The sequence below is a fragment of the Lolium rigidum genome, chromosome 3 (assembly GCF_022539505.1).
Source record: "Lolium rigidum isolate FL_2022 chromosome 3, APGP_CSIRO_Lrig_0.1, whole genome shotgun sequence".
NCBI lineage: Eukaryota > Viridiplantae > Streptophyta > Magnoliopsida > Poales > Poaceae > Lolium > Lolium rigidum.
The window spans coordinates 338,423,434-338,444,728 of NC_061510.1; the positions used below are offsets into that span (position 1 = coordinate 338,423,434).

General features: G+C 42.7%; 1 protein-coding gene across 1 annotated transcript; it reads left to right on the plus strand.

Moving 5' to 3' along the window:
• Nucleotides 1-3,406: 3,406 nt before the first annotated feature.
• Nucleotides 3,407-4,114, plus strand: LOC124697116 (protein DMP10-like). The gene has a single exon (XM_047229753.1). It carries the CDS (start codon nucleotides 3,416-3,418, stop codon nucleotides 4,112-4,114), a length of 699 nt encoding a protein of 232 aa, XP_047085709.1. The 5' UTR covers nucleotides 3,407-3,415.
• Nucleotides 4,115-21,295: the final 17,181 nt, after the last annotated feature.

Sequence of the window (21,295 nt, forward strand, 5' to 3'; positions counted from 1 at the left end):
CTCACTCAATAGCATCTATAACAAGTAGAGAATAATGCCGGGAGAGTTTCCCCTATCATACAATCAAGATTTAACCCGAATTGTTACGGCGGTGACGAGGTGCAGCGGTGGTGATGGCGGTGTAGATGGTGGAGATGATGATGATGATGATGGAGATGATGTCCAGCTCGATGACGATGGCGATGGCGTCGATTTCCCCCTCCGGGAGGGAATTTCCCCGGCGGATTCCTGCCCGCCGGAGAGCTCTTTTCTCTCTCGGTGTTCTCCGCCCCGCGAGGCGGCTGTAACCCCTCGTGAGGTCCTCTATCTGGCTTAGGTTTTCGGGACGAAGGAGTACGCGAAGAAAAGGAGGCGAAAGGGGCTGTGGGGCCCCCAGAGCACATGGTGGCGCGGCCAGGCCTTGGGCCGCGCCGCCCTGTGGTCTGGGCCCACAGTGGCCCCTCTCTTCTTCCCCTTCTGGCTCCTTCCGTCATCTGGAAAAATAGGAATTTTCGTGAAATTCCCTTCCACAGTTGATCTTCCGAAATATTGCGTTCTGACGGCGCTTTTTCCAGCAGAATCCTGGCTCCGGTGCTTGATCCTCCAATAATGATGAAACATGCAAAATAGATGAAATAACATAAGTATTGTGTCCCAATATGAAATATATCAATGAATAACAGCAAATTATGATACAAAATAGTGATGCAAATTGGACGTATCAAGAATCGAGATACATGAGATGTGATCCATATACTTCCTTCTCATGTGGGCAGGTGCATCCACACATGCCTCCTATAGGGCAGCGACACGTCTCACACATGTGGCAATAACATATCGAGCAGCCACAAGTCAAGGATCACATAAAGTGGATATAAAGATCAACTAACATGGAGTGATGCTTTGACACATGGGTGCTCCCACTAATTTGAATTATGCTCCCATTAATTTGAAATGTGTTTTTAGTCATATTTTGAAATGTCAAAAAATTTGAAACAAATTTTTTGCAAGTACAACTCCATGTGTTTACAAAGTTGTTTCATGAAAAATTGACTTGTCATGTGGCGTGTGTAAAAAAGGCAAATTCAGGGCTGAAATAAGGCTTTTCACAAGATAATTTTCTCTTTTTTTTACATGTACCACAAAAATTATCCTTTTTTTTTTGCAAAACTTCACGAACAAACATATATTATGGAGATGTGCATGTAGAATTTTTTGGCAAAATTTTCAGCACTTCGTAATATGTTTTTTTCCGTATCGGAAGCATATACACCCAGGACACAAATTGAGTTTCTAAACTAGCATATAACACATATGCATTTTTAACCTCTTAATATACATCTCTCAAGTAATGTAGTTACTACAGCCGCTGCAGTGAAGGTGCATCTAGCGTGAGAAAAATACACATAGTCTTTTTACATAGTACTTATAGTGGGAGTGAAGCTTCTTTTGGATCCATGCACTAGTGTTCCTTGTGCATAAACGCTACCCAAGGTGTCGACGGCGATGATATTTAGTCGGAGCCGTCGACGTAGGATGGGACATGTGGCCCCGAAAGTCTTCATCGTGACGCTGAAGCGACGGCGTTAACCCTATGTCGATGTCTTATTAGGAGTCTGCCTAGATGTATTTTTAATCCTTTTTATATAGGAATATATTTATACTCATTTATTTATTACTCTTAATTATTTCAATATGGTTATATTTTTTCACCAATTATAGGGATTTGTGTGAATATTATATCCCTCACGCATTTTGGGGTAAGTGGTACCGCATGCGTGTGAATATTATCCCTCACGCATTTTGGGGTAGAAGTTGTTCGTAGATTCCTTGTTGTTCCTTCGCCATAGTGGGGTAGTGTCGAGGGGTTCCGGCGCTCCGACGGACACTTTCCGGCGAAACCCTATGTCGTGTCCCCCGCAGATCTACCCCGCTAGCTTTCCACTAGTTTCCCTCCAACATGGGAAACTAAGGTTGACCCCAGGATTTCACCAGTTTCCCTCAGTTTGATCTGCATGCGGTGCGAGTATCCTCCTACATGCAGGACATTTCGAAGTGTTATTGCAGCGCGTGAACATGCTCGCATTCAGGAGCTAGATGTTGCCTAGCTAAGCCTTCCACCACACTTGTACTTCTTCCTTCATTTGAGTTTGGACTCTTATTTGGATTTTTCTATTTTCTTTGATTGATTTAGACGTATTATTTGTAAAATTCCAATTTACGGCTTTAACGATATGAGTTATTCCATATTCAAGCTAAAAAGGAAAAAATCATTTTATTGTTATTAATTCAAGATTATTATGACCTAATCAATCTTTTTATTCAAATAATTTTTTGGAATTCAAATAATAATGAAGTGCGATATCGTGACAATGGTTAATAGGATAGGTATGATACTATTATCACAAAGGTATAATTATTTACTTGGAATCTGCTTAGGATAAAACTCAAAAGTTAAGCGTGTTTGGCCGGAGTAGTCTGAGGATGGGTTACCGAGTGGGAAGTTGGAATATTAATATGTAATTTAACCTCAGATTAATTATGCTTGGAGATTAAACGGTTAAATATTTCAAATATTTTGAAAAATAGAAACTATCAAACGGCTGTTAATCTCTACGCCGACGGCTTTTTCTACGCTGACGACAAACTTGCCGGAGGAGACGCCGTGTTATGCCGACGGGGATAGCCATCGGGGTGGGCTATGCAGACGGCTTCTTGCCATCGGCACCTTGACGATTTCCGGTAGTAAAATATATATTTTAAAATTCGTAGTGACACAAAAAAAATTGTCAAAACAATTGTGCATGCAGATTTCAATGTTCATTACCATGATACCATGGAAGAAAATTTCAAAAAAATCTTCATATTTTCATGTTATACAACATATCAAATAGCAGGGGTCAAAAAGCAAATTAGGAAATGCAGAACGCCCAAAACACATCTTGTTTTTTTCCACAGGTTACATTCTTTTAAATTACGTTATGCAGATTTATCAGTACAGAGCTCTTTACTAAAACTAGAATGAAGGAGTCTCTAGATTTTTACGTGTAAACAAGTAGGCAACCATGTGGTGATGTTGAAATGAGTTATTCCCTTTCATCACCTTCGTGGAAGAAGACTGCGTAGCACGTTTCAGAGCGATTAACTTTTGTACGCCACTGGTATAGAAGTTAACGAGAGAAAGCCTAGGGAAAAGTTGTATGTATAGTAGAATCCAAGAGAAGACAATTCAATACACGTAGAAACGTACGGCTGAGCACACACTTAATTAAAAATAGTTGAAGTCAACATGTGCAGCCTTCAGCCTTCCGCTAGCATGCCACATACGGTAGAAAAATCATCGTGGAATCAGTCGCACAGGATTCAGCTATATAAACACCAACGTCGCGTTGCCACACGAATGGAGCAGCTTAGGATATTCCTACTCGACCACACAATGGCATCTCCTGCGTCGCCCGTCGTCATCCAGATGCCTTCGCACACCAACGGCGCCGGGACGCCCCCCATCGCGCCCAAGGACTACGGCGACTTCGCCGCCACGGCACCCACACCTCCCGGACCTACTAAAGCCACCGTGACAGACAAGGCCATGTCAAGCGCCGCGAACCTCGCACAACTCCTGCCGACCGGCACCGTGCTCGCTTTCCAGGCGCTGGCTCCCTCCTTCACCAACCACGGCAAGTGCGAGGAGACCCCCACGAACCAGTGGCTCACCGCAGCTTTAGTCATTGTTCTCGCCGCCTCATCTCTCGTCTTCTCCTTCACGGACAGCGTCGTCGGCCGTGACCAGAAGCTCTACTATGGCGTCGCCACGCCGCGCGGCTTCAACGTCTTCAACTTCTCCAGCGAGGAGGAGAAGCAGCTGTGGGATCCCGCCGAGTTCCGAAGGCTGCGCATCCGACCGCTGGACTACATGCACGCAGTCTTCACGGCCCTGGTTTTCCTCGCCGTGGCGTTCAGCGACGTGGGGCTGCAAAACTGCTTCTTTCCTAACGCCGGTAGGAATACCGAGGAGTTACTCAAGAACCTGCCACTGGGCATGGCGTTTTTATCGAGCTTCGTGTTCATGGTCTTCCCAACAAAAAGGAAGGGTATCGGCTACAGCGACACTGCCTCTCCGAAGAAGGTCCCTTAGTAGTGTCGGTAGGAATACCGAGGAGTTACTCAAGAACCTGCCACTGGGCATGGCGTTTTTATCGAGCTTCGTGTTCATGGTCTTCCCAACAAAAAGGAAGGGTATCGGCTACAGCGACACTGCCTCTCCGAAGAAGGTCCCTTAGTAGTGTTTAGACCATCTTTTCTAACTGTTAAATTAGAATGTATCGTTCCTTTTGGAAAGTAATATATTTGTGTATTGGTTACTTATACTTTTTTAGGTAAAAGTGTATTGAATATAATATAATGTATTCGACAGTTTAGCTGGACACACTACAGCAAAACGATTCTTTGCCTGGTATCAAAAATATTCAGCAAAAGGCAAAAATTTCTCCGCAAAGTCTTTACCGAAGTGTTACACTTCCCAAAAACGGCTTTATAAAGGTTACGTCGGGAAACACTCTTTGCCAACCCAATTTCTAATAACTGCTATAACACTGTATTGTCTTAGACGGTGCCCACCCGTCCGCTTCGTCCGATTAACATCCTACGGCCAGAAGCATTTTCCGACACGTATCAGGTAACCGAAGCGAATCCACCTCCTCGCCCCGTGATTATCTCCGCTCGCGGTCGCTTCCGCTCTCTCCTCCGCCGTTCTCCCCCGCGTCGCCCACACCAAATCGAGCCTCACCGTCGACGAGTTGGTCTCCGGGAAGCCGTCTGCGAGGTCTCATGTAGCATGGGGCACTAGGGGAGAGCAGAATCGGTGGTGGGAACCAGTGGATCGGCTCGTCCTCGCCCGATTTCGGTGCATTCGAGGTGGTGTTAGGTTGGATTTGGTGTCGTGTGCCAGATCTCTGGATTCTGCGTCTGCTTCTCGTCGGTGTTCTTCGTCAAGTGCTGGTGAGTGCTTCGATTCGGCGCATTTGAGCATCTCATGTTTCCGATTTTGGACGATTTTGCGTTTTCCTCTGATGCGCGCTCGGTTTTTTTGCGGTCGAGGTACATCCCACATCCCCGGCTAGGGTAGAAATTCATGTCGCCCGTGAGTCCGTTCTAGTTCCCCCACCCACGAACTTTTGATTATTCTGTTAGTTTCCCCACCCATGAATTGTTGATTAAAGTTGTTTTTCTACAATGCTTCATACATGCTATCCGTTTGTGTCCGTACTTGTTTCGTTTTTGTTGTTGTTGATTATGTGAACGAATAATCTCCAGAGTATATTGCTCAGCTTTTAATTCAGTTTTTGTTCAGGTTGTATTCAAATAATTTTGAGATTCATATGGCAGACTAGTGACTGGACATCAACAGATTCATATGGCAGACTAGCTACTAGATTCATATGTTGTAGATCTAGTTTGTAGGTATGATTGGTTTTTGTGATTTTTGCACTCATGTGTTTCATTGTAGCATGTATAAAACCTTGTAGCTAAGTAATTCTCTGCATTTGTTAATTTTTGTTGTTGCATGGAATAGGATGTATATTTTTCATGCATGTAATGTATATTTTTAAGTGTCTATTCTTCCAGTGTATATTCATCTGCAAAATATATATTCCCAATTGTAGGATGTATATCCTTATACTTATGATGTATATCTGCGTGTGGTATTGAAGCCTTGTACTACCTTGTTTGGTTTTAGGAAAAAATTAGAGAACGGAGGGAGTAGTACTTGTATTTCTGAATCTAGTACAGTAACATTTCGTTCCTAGTACAGTTCTTCATGCTCGATTGTTGCTGGTTTAGATCTTGGTCACCCAGAAGTCGCACAGCAAAACCATACCAATACAGCAAACTAAACCCGCCGCCGCCACGGCGCCACCGCCTCCATCCCATCGCCATTCAACTAGGTTTTTGTCTTGCAAATGTACATCATATTTTGTGTATATGTATATTTTTGGGTAGCATGTACAATTTGTATGCTTAGGATGTACATTTTCATATTATTACATCATGTAGGATGTATATCCTTATACATATGATGTACATTTTCCTGAACATGAATAAATTTTTTGTTCATCTGCAGAATATATATTCACTTTTAATAGGATGTACATCCTATTAAAAGCTGACCACAAAGTATTGAACAATGTTTATGCTTAGGATGTACATTTTCCCAACTTTCTGATTTTACTCAAGCTTTAGTGCTGTATATTTCAACTGCATAGGATGTAATAATATGTAGATAACTTCTGTTTTGATCTATGCAGGGTTTTGTTCATCTAAGTTGTAATGAAATCAGTCAATCCAAGTGTAAGTTCTGTTCCCTCAATTTATTTTTTTCATTCAAATGTTGACTAGGATGATTTAGGGGGGTGTAATACTTACGGTGCTTTGTTTTCTTTCCTTTTTCTTTTCTCTTTGCAGATACGTTCTAAGACCCCAAAGAGCCGGCAGAAAAGTACGACTAAATTCAAAAGGATGAAGCAGAGGTTACAGTATAAAAATGTGCCTGCGGGTAACGGGCATGAAGACCAATCACCATTGCAGAGTGTACCTCCTTTGCATGATGTGCACCCAATTGCAGTTGAGCCAGCTGAAACAGTGGATTGCCCATCAGTTGAAGAAGAAATCCCTGGGGTAGAGACTAATGTTGCTTCCAAGAAACCGGTACATGATAACAAACTTGCTTCTACTTACCTTTTCCTCTTTTATTTATTATTTATTTTGCATGCATTTGGTGGGTGTGCTCTGATGTGAAGTTTATATTTGATGCAGGTCAACTTATTCAACCGTTCTTCTCCAATGAAGGTTGTGAGGGTTTGCAAGGGGATGACGAGCAAGCAGCGTACCTTGATCAGTGAAGCAGAATTTTCCGCTATCCTAAGCATGAAATGCTCCAAGCTAATACCTAAGTTATGCATTTACCTGATGGAGCACTTCGATCCAGTTGCCTGTGTTCTTGATTTTGGTGATAGGGGAAAGATACCTGTTGATGTCCAGTCAGTTGTCAATGTAATGGCAGTACCCATGGGTAATTTCCCTGTCCCATACAAGCAAAATATTGAAGCAACAAGTTCTGTTCTCGAGATGATGGGGATCAACAATGGCAAGCAACCAACTGTCGCAGCTGTGGAGTTGCAATTAGGGGAAACATATCCTGCTGATGCTGCTTACTTGAGGAAATTTATCATTTACCTAATCTCTTCTGTGTTTGCTCCTACTACTACAATATATGTCAGTCCAAAGTGTTACCCGGCGGTTATTAACACAGAAGCAATCCCAAGGTTGAACTGGGCAAGATTTATCATTGACATCCTCATTCAGACCGCGAATGCAAAAGGAAGCAAGAATTGGTTTAAGGCTTGCATGCCATACCTCATGGTTAGTTTTTTGTAATTTTGACTGTTTTTTCTTTTTCCACACATTTCTCAATGGCTGTAGATAACACATACTGATTTGCACTTTATAATTTGGTTTCTAGGTCCTATATGTTGATTCATTACAAACAGATGCCGTAAAGGTACCAATTGTTGGACCTCGCATATGTGTCTGGACAAACAGTCTCATAAAGCGTGTCGTAGAGCTGGACACTAACACGGATGGATCGTTTGAAAATTACCGGTACTACCCCGCTTTTTCCTTATTCTGGTGAAATTTTCTTATAGCATAAGATTCTGGAGAAAAATATCTCTCTGTTTTTCAATATTTGTTTTGCCTGCATAGGATGTATATTTTTATACAACTTTTCTGATTTTGTACATGTAGCTAACAAAATGTTTCTTAAATCTGTTTTGATATATTTCATAAGAAGATAACAAATGCTTTATACATTTGATGTTTTTATTTTTTTACCTTTAACCCTATAGCTAATTTGTGTCTCTGGTTTCGATTTATACATAAGAAAGAGAATTTTATCCACATAAAACTATAGCTAATTTTTTTACCTTGTAGCATTTGGGAGAAATATACACTGAAGCTTCAAATAAGTTCCAATTGTTACCCTTTTTGCAATTTTACATATAAACTGTGCTGTTCCATTGATTTCTTACCCTCCATACGTCCCATCATATGATGATTTATAATTTTTATTGATAGCATGTATTTTTTATATCACTTGCATGATCTCATTTGTTGACCATTTTTCTTTTAAATGTCCCCAGCTCAAGGCTTGCTTCAGGAAGAAGCCATTTTTGTTTTCTGTTGAACCCTCTGTTGTAGACATGTTCATCAAACGACATGCACCAGTATCTCCAAATGATGAAGTAAGGCTTAACATTTTTTGTTACTTCTAGCGGCATGTTCTACTTGTTATTACAAATACACTAGATTTGTAACTATCTTTTTTTAATCTTTTCTTATGTAACAGCAACTGGTAATATACAGAGAAGCTGTTTCTAGCATGTGCAATGTGTTTGAAGATGGTCTTGCAGAATTTGTGAGGTCATTTGCAGTTAATCAAGGGAAGGAAAGTTCTGAAAATCATCACCAGGCAGAGGAAGATGTGCAGATCATTAGCAAGAAGAGACGTCGCACAAGGCAGAAGGTGACAGAAGCTAGGAATGAGGAGGAGGTGTTACTGGACCACATGGCAGGTACCACAGAAGTGGAGGTTGTTCCAGAAATGGGGATTGCTGCAAAGTCTAGGAAAAGAAAGCCAGATGACGTAATTATTGCTGCTGCAAGGCCTAAGAAGAAGAAGATGAGAGGCTCTGAAATTAATCCGGAAGAGCATGTTGTCATTGAAGATCATCAGGATAATTTAGGCACTGAAGTGCATAAGGAGGAAGCGACTGCAAATTTGTTTGAAGAAAATGCATTTGGTTGTCAAAATGACCACATAGTAGGAAACTCTGAACTTGCTGAAGATGAACAACAAACACGAAGCAATGTACAAATGGAAGAACCTACAGAAGTCAACAAGGATGTGTCAGCTGTAGTTACTCAGGACATAGAAGTATCCCTTCAACAGACCAACATGGGTGATGCACTGAGGAATCTCCAAGTTTATGGTACAGGATCTCAATCAAGCACTGAAACTCCTCCAGCTGTTAATAATATGGAAGGAAGTAAAGGGAGCCAAGAGGAAGAGGGTAGCCAAGGTTCAGGCCAACTTAGAACAAGGAGAAAGAAAACAGATTCTTCTAGCCCGTTTGGCAGGAGGCTCGTCACAAGATCAATGTCACCCATTAAGCAAGATGTTTCCGCCGACCCGATTGAGAGGAGGCTCACAAGATTTGCTACTGCTGAAGCACGGGCCAATGCTAGCATGAACAAGGTTTACAACTCGCCATCAAGCGATCAAAGTCACAACCATATTCACGCCGCAAAGCTTGACGAGAGGGAAAACCAAGGAATTGGCTGTTCAAACTGCAAATGAAACAGATTATCAGAGAAAGGTGAGAGAGCTGGCGGAACATTGCCCATCGTTTGATCTTGGTTTCAGTCAAGTGGAAGAAACAGTGGGTCAGCAACCAGTAGCTGAGCAAGCACTAAGTGAGCAAGAACTAACTGAGAAGACAGTAGCTGACCAAGCACTAACTGAGAAGACACTAGCAGAGCAAACCATACCTCAGAAAACAGTAGCTGAGCAAGGTCTACAAGAGAAATCAGTACCTAACCAGCAGAATGTTATGGAAATACCGGAACAAGATTCGGAGGTTCAAGAAGTTGTTGTTATTTCCAGCAATGATGATAGTGGTGACTCACTGGATAAAATATATGCTTCTATTGAGATGCCTTCCTCATCAGGGAAGGGCATTGTGTTGCAAAATGCAAGAACTCCTCCAACGACGCCTGGTAGTACCACACCTATTCCGCAAACGAGGAGGGTAGTCAAGCTAGGTCCACATCAGAAGTCTCCATTCATTGCAAACGCAAAGAAACCGTCTGTTCCTAAGTCAGATTCTGAGTTATATGACAAGGTTTGCATGTATGGAGGGAAAACTAAAGATACATTGAACGACGAAAAGATTATTGATTATGGAGACTTCTACATTTACCTCCGTGATTTGGCTGACTCTGTCAAGCCTGGTGGTTGGTTAAGTAATTCCACTTGCGAGATCGCGTTGGAAGCACTTTCTACAGAGATGGCCAAGCAGAAGAAGTTTGTCATGCCACTTAGGGTTGCGGTTAGTGCACTACCATACTTTTTGTTTCATTTCAATGTTTGCATTTTCCAGTACTGCCATTGGCATCAGTACTGCCCTTTGTTTCAGTAGTGCCATTTTCCAGTACTTTGATTGTGTTCTTAAATGAAGTGCCATTTTGCAGTAGTTCCATTTTATAAGTAGTTTCACTTTTTTTTTAAACGTGTTATCCTCTTGTTTCCTTCCACATGCAGACAAAACTCAGAAGTGCTGCCACTTGTTTGACGGATAGATCAGTGAAGAAAGCATTCGAGTGTTCTCCTAATCACCGTCTTGATCACAAAGACATGGTAAGTCCCAGGTTGTTTCTTCAATTATTACTTTTCACATATAAACTGTAGTTGTAGAGGAAATAGTTTTAGAGAAAAAGATGTAATTACTGTCTGGTTCACTTCGTTCTTTTTGGCGAATCTTTTTGCAGTGTTTGGATGTAGTTACATATTTTATAGGCGATACAAATCTCGAATGTGTTGATGTTTTATACATTTTTAGACATGTCCCTATTGATTCCAATGAATGGTGCAAAAGGCATATTGTACATATTGGTCATGTAGGTGCTGTCGAATGAGAGGCAATCACTGTAATTTTTGTAAGCAGCAATCGCTGGCCCATCTACCCAGAATATGCGGTCCACTTTGTCCGCATGATCTGTATGTATGTTGAAGTAGAAATCTGGGTCTTCTTTTTTTATCCTTGCAAAGTGAGCTAGCAACAGGGACATGTCTTTGTGCGTGTGTTCTTCATCAATTTTAGCCATGAAGTTGCTCACATCCTTACTGTCATAGGGTACATTTGCGAGACCGCCATAGACCTCTCCCATAATCCTCATTACCCCTCGCCAGAGATAGATTCACCTTATGCAAGAGCTGAACAAAATCCTTCTCTTCCTTAGGTATTCCTTTGTGAGATCTCAAATACTTTTTCAAGGAAAACTTCTTCACCAAATTGTGATTGTGTTCTTCAATGAAGTATGTGACATACCACTTTGTTCCTCTCCTTCTAATTCTCAATCTGGCTTTGCATTCAGTTTTCTTGGTGATGCTTCTGTTCCTTTGCCTAACAGGTGGTGCTTCTAACTTATTGATGTCTTCATTTTTTCCACTCTTGTTGCAAACAAATAGCTGTTTGTCTCTTTGATCATCAATTTTCGAAACCTTGGATGTACTGCATTTGATGGAAAACCCAATCTTCTTAGCATATCGGTTGTACTGCATCTTCGCATCCTCCCATGAATCATAGACCTTCCCTTTGAAAGGGGTTTCAACTTCAGTTTGGCTGCATGGTGTTGACTGGACTTCACCCTCATCTTCATCACCGCCGGAATCATCAGTTGATAGTGTTTCAGCAGTTTCCGGGTTTGTGTCAGCAGAAGCACCAGTGTAGCTTCCACTTGCATGCTTGCTATGTTCTGAGCTTTTGGTCACATCTCGGATTGCTCAAGGTCCTTTGTATGCTGCCTGTTACTTCTATTTGCAAATCATGGAACAAACTGACATCTTCGATTACCCTGTCACCTTTAATTGCTGGTTCATTTAGATCTAGTGCTCCTGTAGAACATTTTGGATCCATATCTGCAATCAAAGTTGTGTATGTCTTAGTTCATATTGTACAAAATGTTTAAGTCTGCCCAAATCACTTGAGCATAACAATTACATCTGAAAAACCAGGGTTCCATAATTTCTTTTGAGCATTTTCACTTGAGCATTTTTAGATGTAAACTAACCATTTTATTACAATCAAATACACAGGTTCTGGAGTGGTGCTGCATGGATTTGTGGAGTGCTTTTGTGGAATGATGCAAACAAGCAGATGTATAAATCATGCAAAACAAGCAGATGTATAAATCATGCAAAACAGAAGTGCTCTTTGGGTGTATAAACCTAGCTTCCATGAAAAGTTTCTGGATCAGTATGTTTTGCTATGTTAAGTATGACACATATCTAGCTTAGTTTCCATGTTCTTTTTGTGTTCTGGATAAATACATCTGATGCATGCACTGGTATGTACATGCCAAGTTCTCTTTGGGTAACATCTGATGCATGGTATGTATGCACTGGTGTATAAAATTACTTCCAATGCAAAGGTCTGGAACAATTTGATGCTATCTTAAGTTAGACAGGTAAGTAGCTTAGCTTGCTTTTTTGTTCATGTTCCTACAAAAATAACATGCTTTTCCTGAACATGAATACTTTTTCATGATTAGAAGTTTTTCCATCCGAATTCCTGATGGCTCAGTTGTTCCAGATCTTGGGCAATAGAAGTAAGAAACACATGGGAGTTTTGGGGAGAACAGGGGGTGAGATAAGATCAATTTGTTACCTCCAGGTTCTTTGTCCCCAGATTTTTTCTTCAGATCTGCCCAGGTTTGTTCCCAGAATCCTCTTTCTTCAGATCTTGTAGAAGTACTGGGAGGTGGATGGAGAAGGTGGGTTTCTTTGATGAACTTTGGAGGAGGAAGATGTATATTCCTGTCTTACTGGAAGAAGTTTGTCCTCCAGCAATGGTGGTACTCTTGGTAGAAGAGTTGGTAGAACCTCTCCTGGCAGCAATGGAGGTGAGATCTGTAGCCGTCGTGAGGAGGAAGAAGGTAGGAGCTAGGGTTTTAGGGTGGATTTGGTCGGGGATGTATGTTTGTCCCGTTGGCATGTATTTTTATTTCTGTCCTGAGGCGTTGTGTGGTCGTGCGTTTCTGTCGTGAGGCGTTGTGTGGTCGTCTTTTCCTGGTGACCGAGTCAAAAAAAAAACGGCGCGCAAGGTGGCATGTGAGGCCCAGGGACCACTTTCTACTTCGGGACAGGCTTGGCGGGACCACATGCTATTTTGGGAAAAAAACGATTCGGACATGGGGGGCACTGCGGTAGCCTATATGGTGCTATAGCACTGTGTAGCCACGTCCCTTTGCCAAGTGTTGTATTGTGATTCAAATTCATATTGTAAAGGGATGCTAACTTGTGACGAGCGGAGCGAGGCCCGTCGCCCATACGTCGTGCCGTGCAGGGACGCCTATGAAGGGGGTTGCGGGGGGCGGCAGGCCCCCGCGGTACTGTATGGATCGTTGGCACCGCCTATATATACATCTTGTAAGCCGACGGCTAGGGTTGATCTGAATATAAGATAACCCACGGCGTTTGTAAACACTCCCCGATATAGTGAAGTTTTGCTGGCTGACGTCCGTGGTTTTTCCCCCTTATGTGTTGGAAGGGATTTTCCACGTTAAATCTCGTGTCTTCGCTACGTTTTCTTTTATCGTTCTTCGTTATTTGCTTGTCGGTTTTATAACACCAAGTGTATTAACGCAGACACTAGGCAAAGATTTTTGCCATGTGTTTTCGATCAGTACTTGGCTAAGAAAATGTTTCTCCTGTTTGGGGGACACACACGGCAAAAATCGATTCCCACGGATACTGAAAAGTCGAACTAGAGGCACGTCTTTCCTGAGTGTAACATTCAACAAGGGCTAGAGGTTTGCCGAGTGTTACACTCGAAATATGGTCAAACCAAGTCATGCGCCGTGAAGACGCCCAATCCGGCACTATGTTCAACCCGTCGGTGCTCCTCCCTCCCTGGCTTGCCGTCGACAATGGCTTGGAAGAGTCTTCTTCCCCACGCCTCTCCACGAAATCATGCCTTCATTGGAGCCATCCTATTACTGAGGAAGGGGGCCATGTGGGCTCTGGCGGATCATATATACACACCTATAGGCCCAGCACTACCACCGGCGCACCAAAAAATGCTGTCCGCCGGCGCACCAAAAAATGTTGTCCGCCCACGCTATATTATTTGGTACGCCGGTGTTGTCCAAGTACTGCCGGCACAACGACAAATTGGCGTGCCGGGGATAAGGGTAGACCAGGGCCAGGAAAGGGCAAAAATTGTAAGGGACCATTAAATTGAGGAATACTTGAATGCGATGTCACATAACCAGCAAAGAAAAACTAATAAAATTTGGAGCGATTCTCGTGAATCTTGCACTTCTGGTTAAGCAGTAACATATATATGACCTACTATGCACAACCATAATCAATACAATATTACTTTGTACTCCTACATTCCTTACTTGTTTCCTTGGTTGTTATATAACAACAATGCTACCCTTCCGGGAGAAGACTTACGGAATTTTCTTACGGGCGTACGTGCAACCAAATCATTGGAAGAAACTGCTGGTTCGGTTGCAAGAAAAAATCCCACGGCAAATCCTTGGTTGACACCTAATCCCGTAACAAATTTTTGTAAGCCATCTCCCCGTAAGTGTAGCATTATTGGTTATATAAAGGCCCTCAAATGAGAATCGGTAGAATATAAACGAGACACAAGACAGATGTTGCATTCCGAGGCATATTTTATTTCTCATTGTTCTCATCTATGTTTTGCATGCGAATCGGAGGTATGGGGAAAAGTATTTCTACTTCTTTGGTGTCCAACAGAGACGCTACGTATGCAATGTCTAAAGAAGCCTATAGTATATTGGATTACGCCAACAGCCGCGGAGGCAGAGCCAGGGCTCGGAGTGCAGTTTGCGTTAAAAGCTGCCTGTGCCTGGGCTCTAACACGCGGGGAGGATGGGAAGATTTTACACCTTGTAGCTACGATGCGAGATCTTACACCATGCTGGCATGCCGCAGGGTCTCCGCCCGAGCGATGGGATACGCCTATGCCAATGACTGCTTGACACCCACCTGATGCTGCCACTACCCAAGCGCAAGGGTAGGAATTCTCATCTCATGTCCTGCTTTTCTGGCCGCTCGACTACATGTCTTCACGGCCCTGGTTTTCGTCAGTGGCGTTCAGCGACGTGGGGCTGGAAAACTGCTTCTTTCCCAACGCCGGTGGAAACTCCGAGGAGCTATTCAAGAATCTGTTTTTATCGAGCTTCGTGTTCATAGTCTTCCCAACAAAAAGGAAAGACATCGGGTACAGCCGCACTACCTCTCCGAAAAAGGTCACTTAGAGCAACTCCAATAATCACTAGTGGAGAAGAGGCCTAATGTCGCGGGTGGTAAGGCCCCTTTGTCGCGGGCGGACATCCGCGACAACGAAGGCGGAATAAAAGGTCCACCTTTTGTCGCGGGTCTCTTACCACCCGAAACATATGGTCGACCACGTGGCAGGCGCGGGACGCGCAGGGGACAACCCCTTTTGTCGCGGGCGGTATTACCACCCGCGACAAAAGGTCCCCTACGTGGCGCGCGCAGAAAGCTGCTGCTTTCGGGTTTGACGGGTGCAGCCCCCCCCCCCCCCCCCGCCACCGCCCCCTTTTATTCGAAATAAAAGTTGCATATATTTATGGGCTACTAGAAGTTGTACACGTTCATTCATATATAGATTGATCAACCAAATATTGGAAACAAAAGTCGATTCCCCTTACATATATATACATGAGCTCACGACTACCGAGACTAAACACCGGGAGAGGGAGAGCGCCTATTTGGACTAAACAAGCCGTTGTTGTCTATTACTTCTCTAAGCAAAAGTCCCGCCACTTCCTCCGCAATTCCTAGTAGGTGTTCCTTTGGTTGGAGTGTGTCCCGCATGTAGTCGACCTATATAGAAAAATAAGATGAGTATGACTATATCAATGTTGATAACGAAATATTGACGAAATATCTTCACAACCTGGGTACAACAATTTGTGGTGGTCCTCTAACATCTTGTCAAACTGCAACCTCTCCTTATCCGTGCCACAGTCTCTTCTTGCATCAGAAATGGCCCGACGAAGATTATCATCAACAGAATCATCTGCTGCCTGTTCTTCACCTCCTTCTTCTTCATTGTCTTCCATTACGGTATCATCGCATTCAGAGAACATAGATCGGTACTGGTCATCGTTATCTTCTTCTTCATCGTCGTATTCCATCATAACCCCTTCTTCTCCGTGCTTGGTCCAAACATTATAGCTGGACATGAATCCAAACCGAAGCAGGTGGCTCTTAATGTCTCTTGAGCAAGAGTAATCCTTCTCGTTCTTACATTTCAGACATGAACAACACATAAAACCTTGCTTCGACTTGTTAGCCTCGGCCACAAGCAGGAAAGAATTCACGCCCTCTCTGAAAGCGGGAGCATATCGGTTACCGTACATCCATGGATGACTCATCTGCAGCATAAGTACAATTATGTATCAGATGCAACCACCTTGCTAAAATTAGTTTTGAACGGACTATGTATATACGAGAAAATAGTTGCTAACCTTTTAGGATCAAAAAGAGGAGAAATCTTATCAAATAAAATCAAGTGGCATCCCTCACAAGCATTCCATCAAACACCTCTTGTGCACATGAAGAAAAAATCAGGTAGCATACACCTCCACCTTTGACCTCCAAGGAAAAAAATGTAGGGAGGTGGGGGGGGGGGGCTGGCTGCGTGATATATAGGCATGGCCCTTTTGTCGCAGGCCGTATTACGACCCGCGACAAAAGGGGTGTCGGCAGGAGGCGCCAGGGCTCAGAACCCTTTTGTCGCGGGTTGTGAGACGGCCCGCGACAAAAGGGCGCGACAAAAGGCCCGGCTCGCTCCAAATGGTTTCGGGGCGACGTGGCCACGCCATTTGTCGCGGGTGCAGTCGTGCCCGCGACAAAAGGCTCCCACGAAAGCCATATTTTCCACTAGTGAGTATAGCCGGTTGTTGGCTATAAGCAAGATGCCAAGTCATCTATAGCTAACATGTAGCCAACAAGTACAATAGTTGGCTATAAGAATGTACTCCCTCCGACCCAGGGCTTAGGGCGTAAAAAAATCAGCCCAATTATCAAGGAAGCGATCGATTGAGAGTAAAATGCGGACGGTTCCCAAATTTGCCCCTGCATGCATGCGGTGGAGTATCCCGCAGGATCTCTGGACTCCTCGTTTCTCACGCAGAAGACGGAGAAGAGAGGGGCATGCGGGCGATGGAAATAAAGTGTCCGTGTTTTTAGGACGACGGGATTGTTTCGAGGCGGAGGGGGAACGAGAAGCGGGGGTAGAAACGGGAGAAAATCGCCAGCCCACGACCCACGCCTTAAGCCTTGGGATAAATCGGAATTTTTTTTACGCCCTAAGCCCTAGGTCGGAGGGAGTACTATTTTCTCAATGAAGGGCCCACCTTTCATTCACACAACTTGACTAGGAGCACGTGCTAGAGCTGGCTCTTGCATAAAAGCCCACTTACATTCTCTCTCCTCTTCTCTCTCCTTCAACTAGACACAAATATGTTATTTTAATCCTTATAGCCAGCTGACTAGGACTTATTGTACTTGCTCTTAGTAGTTAGTAGTGTGTAGACCATCTTTTTAACAGTTTAATTAGAATGTATCATTCCTTTTGTAAATTAATATACTTATTCATTGGTTAGTCCTGTTTTTAGGTATAAATGGTTATTTTTTAAATTTGTCTTATTGGATAATTTAGCTAGACAGAATGGAACCATTTTGTATGTACAAATGTCCGTGTACAACGCTGTGATCGTAATGTTCATCTCTTATACACAAGTATGTACCTCCCATGAACTGCTCCAAAAGTCCCTTCTATAAGGCTGGCCATAGTGCTAGTATCATAACTAGTATCATACACATTGGTCTCACAAAAATGCTGATGTGGCAGCTAATTAAGGAGGAGAGAGGAGATTATAGTAACATAGGTGGATATTGTATTATAGCGCATGTCACGAGAAAAGTTAAGCAAATAAATCTTGTGCACACATTTGCATTGAGATTCTAAAAATAATAAATATAACATAACTATGATACTACTTCATGATACTAACCATTATAGAGATAGTACACAAGTATCATATGCATGATACTACAACATGATACTTACCAATATGGCCAGCCTAACTCACACAGAGGTATATGAATTTCCCAAAACCATACCGAATTTATTCCACGGATTCATAAGGTTTATCATGGTGGTATTTTCTCATATTCAGGAATTTTGTCATGAATATCACCACATACATAAGAAAGGAACTAGTCGGGCAGATCTATGAGATTGATTTTACAGTCTAAATTGCCAATGTTAAACACGAAACGTGTTTAACATCGGACGTAACATTAATACCTTTAATATTCTCGGAAAATTTAGTTTTATTAGGTTGTTCATCTTCCTCACTAGGTCATCGCGCACTAGCATAAAACTTGGGTGTCATTCTTCCGCACAACACCCACATGCCAATTATTGAGCGCACCCGACCAATGTCACACCCAACACAACTAACTACCATCAGCACAATGAAGCATGTGACAAAGTCGTGCTGCACGTGATCTCTCCCCCAAGGGTGCAGGAGGTGCGTCACAAAGTCGTGTGGCATACGGTGTCTCTCATGAGGTGACTTGTTTTACAGATATAGGCATGCATACATGAAGCTACGAGGAGAGCTGACTTCTCGCCATGTCAGGACCACCAGATCGTCCACAAGATGTGATCCGATGGTGAGGGGTTGAGTAAGGAAGGAAGGAAGATGGGAGAGCCATGTTTGCAAGTCTCCAAGTTCCACCACATGATAGAACACCGAGTACCACATTTGAAAGAGCATGTGTCGTGCGGCGAAAAGCCCTACCGACCAAAGAGAGTTGACTTCGCGCTAGGGCATGGAACCTCTTACGGGCGCCATTGCGACTGCATGTTACTGATGCACACGGATGAGAATTGCAATGACCATACATATGGTAACACAGATTTATTGTGGAGCATGCTAGACCTTTATGTGGCACCGAATCTCATGACATGTCTTCCCGTGGGCCTTTGGCGGAGATACACTAGTTCTTCTTTGAGCCGAGCGCGTGTCCTCCTATGGCTTTATTGGCATCATAACACGCCGGTCTTTCGGGACATCGTGGATAGCATGGTTGTTGGAACATTTACATAAAACTTATAAGTTGGGTATATATATAATTAAGTACTATTGTTTAATGATGTGAATTTTATCTATAATTTTTCATATTAATCCAAAATGTATGTGCAAATTAGATTGAGGGATAGTTCAATGTGATGTCAAATAACCTGCAAAGAAAAAATAATAAAATTTTGAGTTAGTCTCGCGCGCTTTATGTGGTTAGGCAGTAACACATCACCTACTATGTACACATGTCATCAATACAGTATTACTTTCGAATCCTCAACATACACATACTCTTGGCTTATCTTTTTTTTCGATATTATTACTCAATTTTTTAAGAAATACATCCAGCCTCTGCACAACCAGGATGCACACAACTGTCCAAAATGTCAAAGTCAGACGACTTCACTACAAAGAGTGGAATAAAAAAGAACATAGCTAGTCATCCGAAACAACCACACGAGGTAAAATTCTACAACCATATAGCTACCCATGTTGGGTAATAAACTTCTTGGCCGTTTTCTCCAATCGTGTAGACACCTCTGTAAAGAGGTCGCGGTCCTCCATGCGTTGGAGCGGTGACCATAAACAGAGCAAAGACGTACAACTATAGATGACCTGCATAATAGAAGAACATTTATTATTGAAAACCTTGTCATTTATAAATAGCCAAACCTTGTCAATATGGCAACCACTCCCACCCTGATAAGAACCTTAAACCTAGAATCCACCCTATTCAGCCAATTGCTAAAAATATTTGCAATGCTTCTTGGAGGATATAAGGTAGAACCTATCTGAATGATTGACCACATAGATCTAGCGAACCGGCACTGCAAGGTTATCTTTAGTAAGAATGACCCTACAACGAATGTACCATGCAAACACCTTAGTTTTCAATGGTATCTTCATCTTCCAATTATTTTTATTATTAAGCACATGCTGAATAGGTTCAATTAAAGCCTTATACATGAACATACCGAGAATACTCCATTCTTAGTGAGACCCAGCGAAATTCATCGGAACCCTGTAGCAATTGAACTGACTGTAAGAGTTGTAGGAAATCATTCCAAGAAGCCAACCTAGGTCCAATGAGATCCCGTCTGAATGTCATAGACGGAGGAGATGTTTCCATCACATTCTGGAGCGTGTCGGTCTTATGACGTACAATATTGTATAAGGCAAGATGAAGTGTGGTTGTTCTCAACCATATATCCTCCCAGAACCTTATCTCTGACCCATCTCTAATAGAGAAAGAACCATATGGGAAGAAGTAGTTTTTTGTAGCCTTAAGACCTGCCCAAAAATGTGAATCACCGGATTTCCAGGTAGCCCTGGGATATCACATTTGATCCAACATACTTTCTCCGCAATATGTTTTGACATGCACCGTCCTGGGTTAATAACCTGGACAACCACTTTCCAAGCAAGGCTCTCTTTCTAACCTCTAGATCATGGACACCAAGTCCACCCCGATCTTTCAGACGGCAAACAACACTCTATTTAGTTAACCGTTATTTCTTTTTCTCACTATCTTGTTGCCAAAAGAATCTTGATCGTAATAATTCAATATACGCAAGACTCGGTTAGGCAACTGGAAGGAAGAAATCATATACAGTACCATATTACTGCGTACTGAATTAATGAGGACTAATCTTCCACCTAGAGATAGTAATTTTCCGTTCCAACTAGAAAGTCGCTTCTGTAGACATTCCTCGACTATTTTTCATTCAACAAGAGTAAGCCTCCGATACTAAACTGGAATGCCCAGATAACTGATTGGAAAACTGCCTAAACCACATCCGAAAAGTTCGCATATTTAGCCTCGTCTTGACCCTCGCCGAAACAAAACAATTGACTATTATGGAAAATAACCCGCCAAATGCTCAAACGCTGATAGAATTAGTTTCAGATTTCTAGCTTTGTCGAGATCATGATTCAGAAAGAGAATTATATCGTCCGCATACTGAAGGATAGAAAGACCCTCATCCACCAAGTGGGGTACTACTCCTTCAATCTAGTCATCAACCTTCGCATGCTCAGTTAAAATGGCAAGCATATCCGCCACAATGTTGAATAACATTGAAGATAGCGGATCGCCTTATCAGTCACTATGTTTGTTGAGCACCCAAATGGAATCGTGAGAATATAAACGAAACAGAAAACACACACCAATTAGGAATGACCATGGAGAGGCGGATGTTGCATCCCATGACATATTTTACTGTTTCATTGTCCTCAACTATGTTTGCATACGAATGGGAGGTATCGGAAAACAGATTTCTACTTTTATTGTGCCAAACACAGACGCTACATAAGCAAT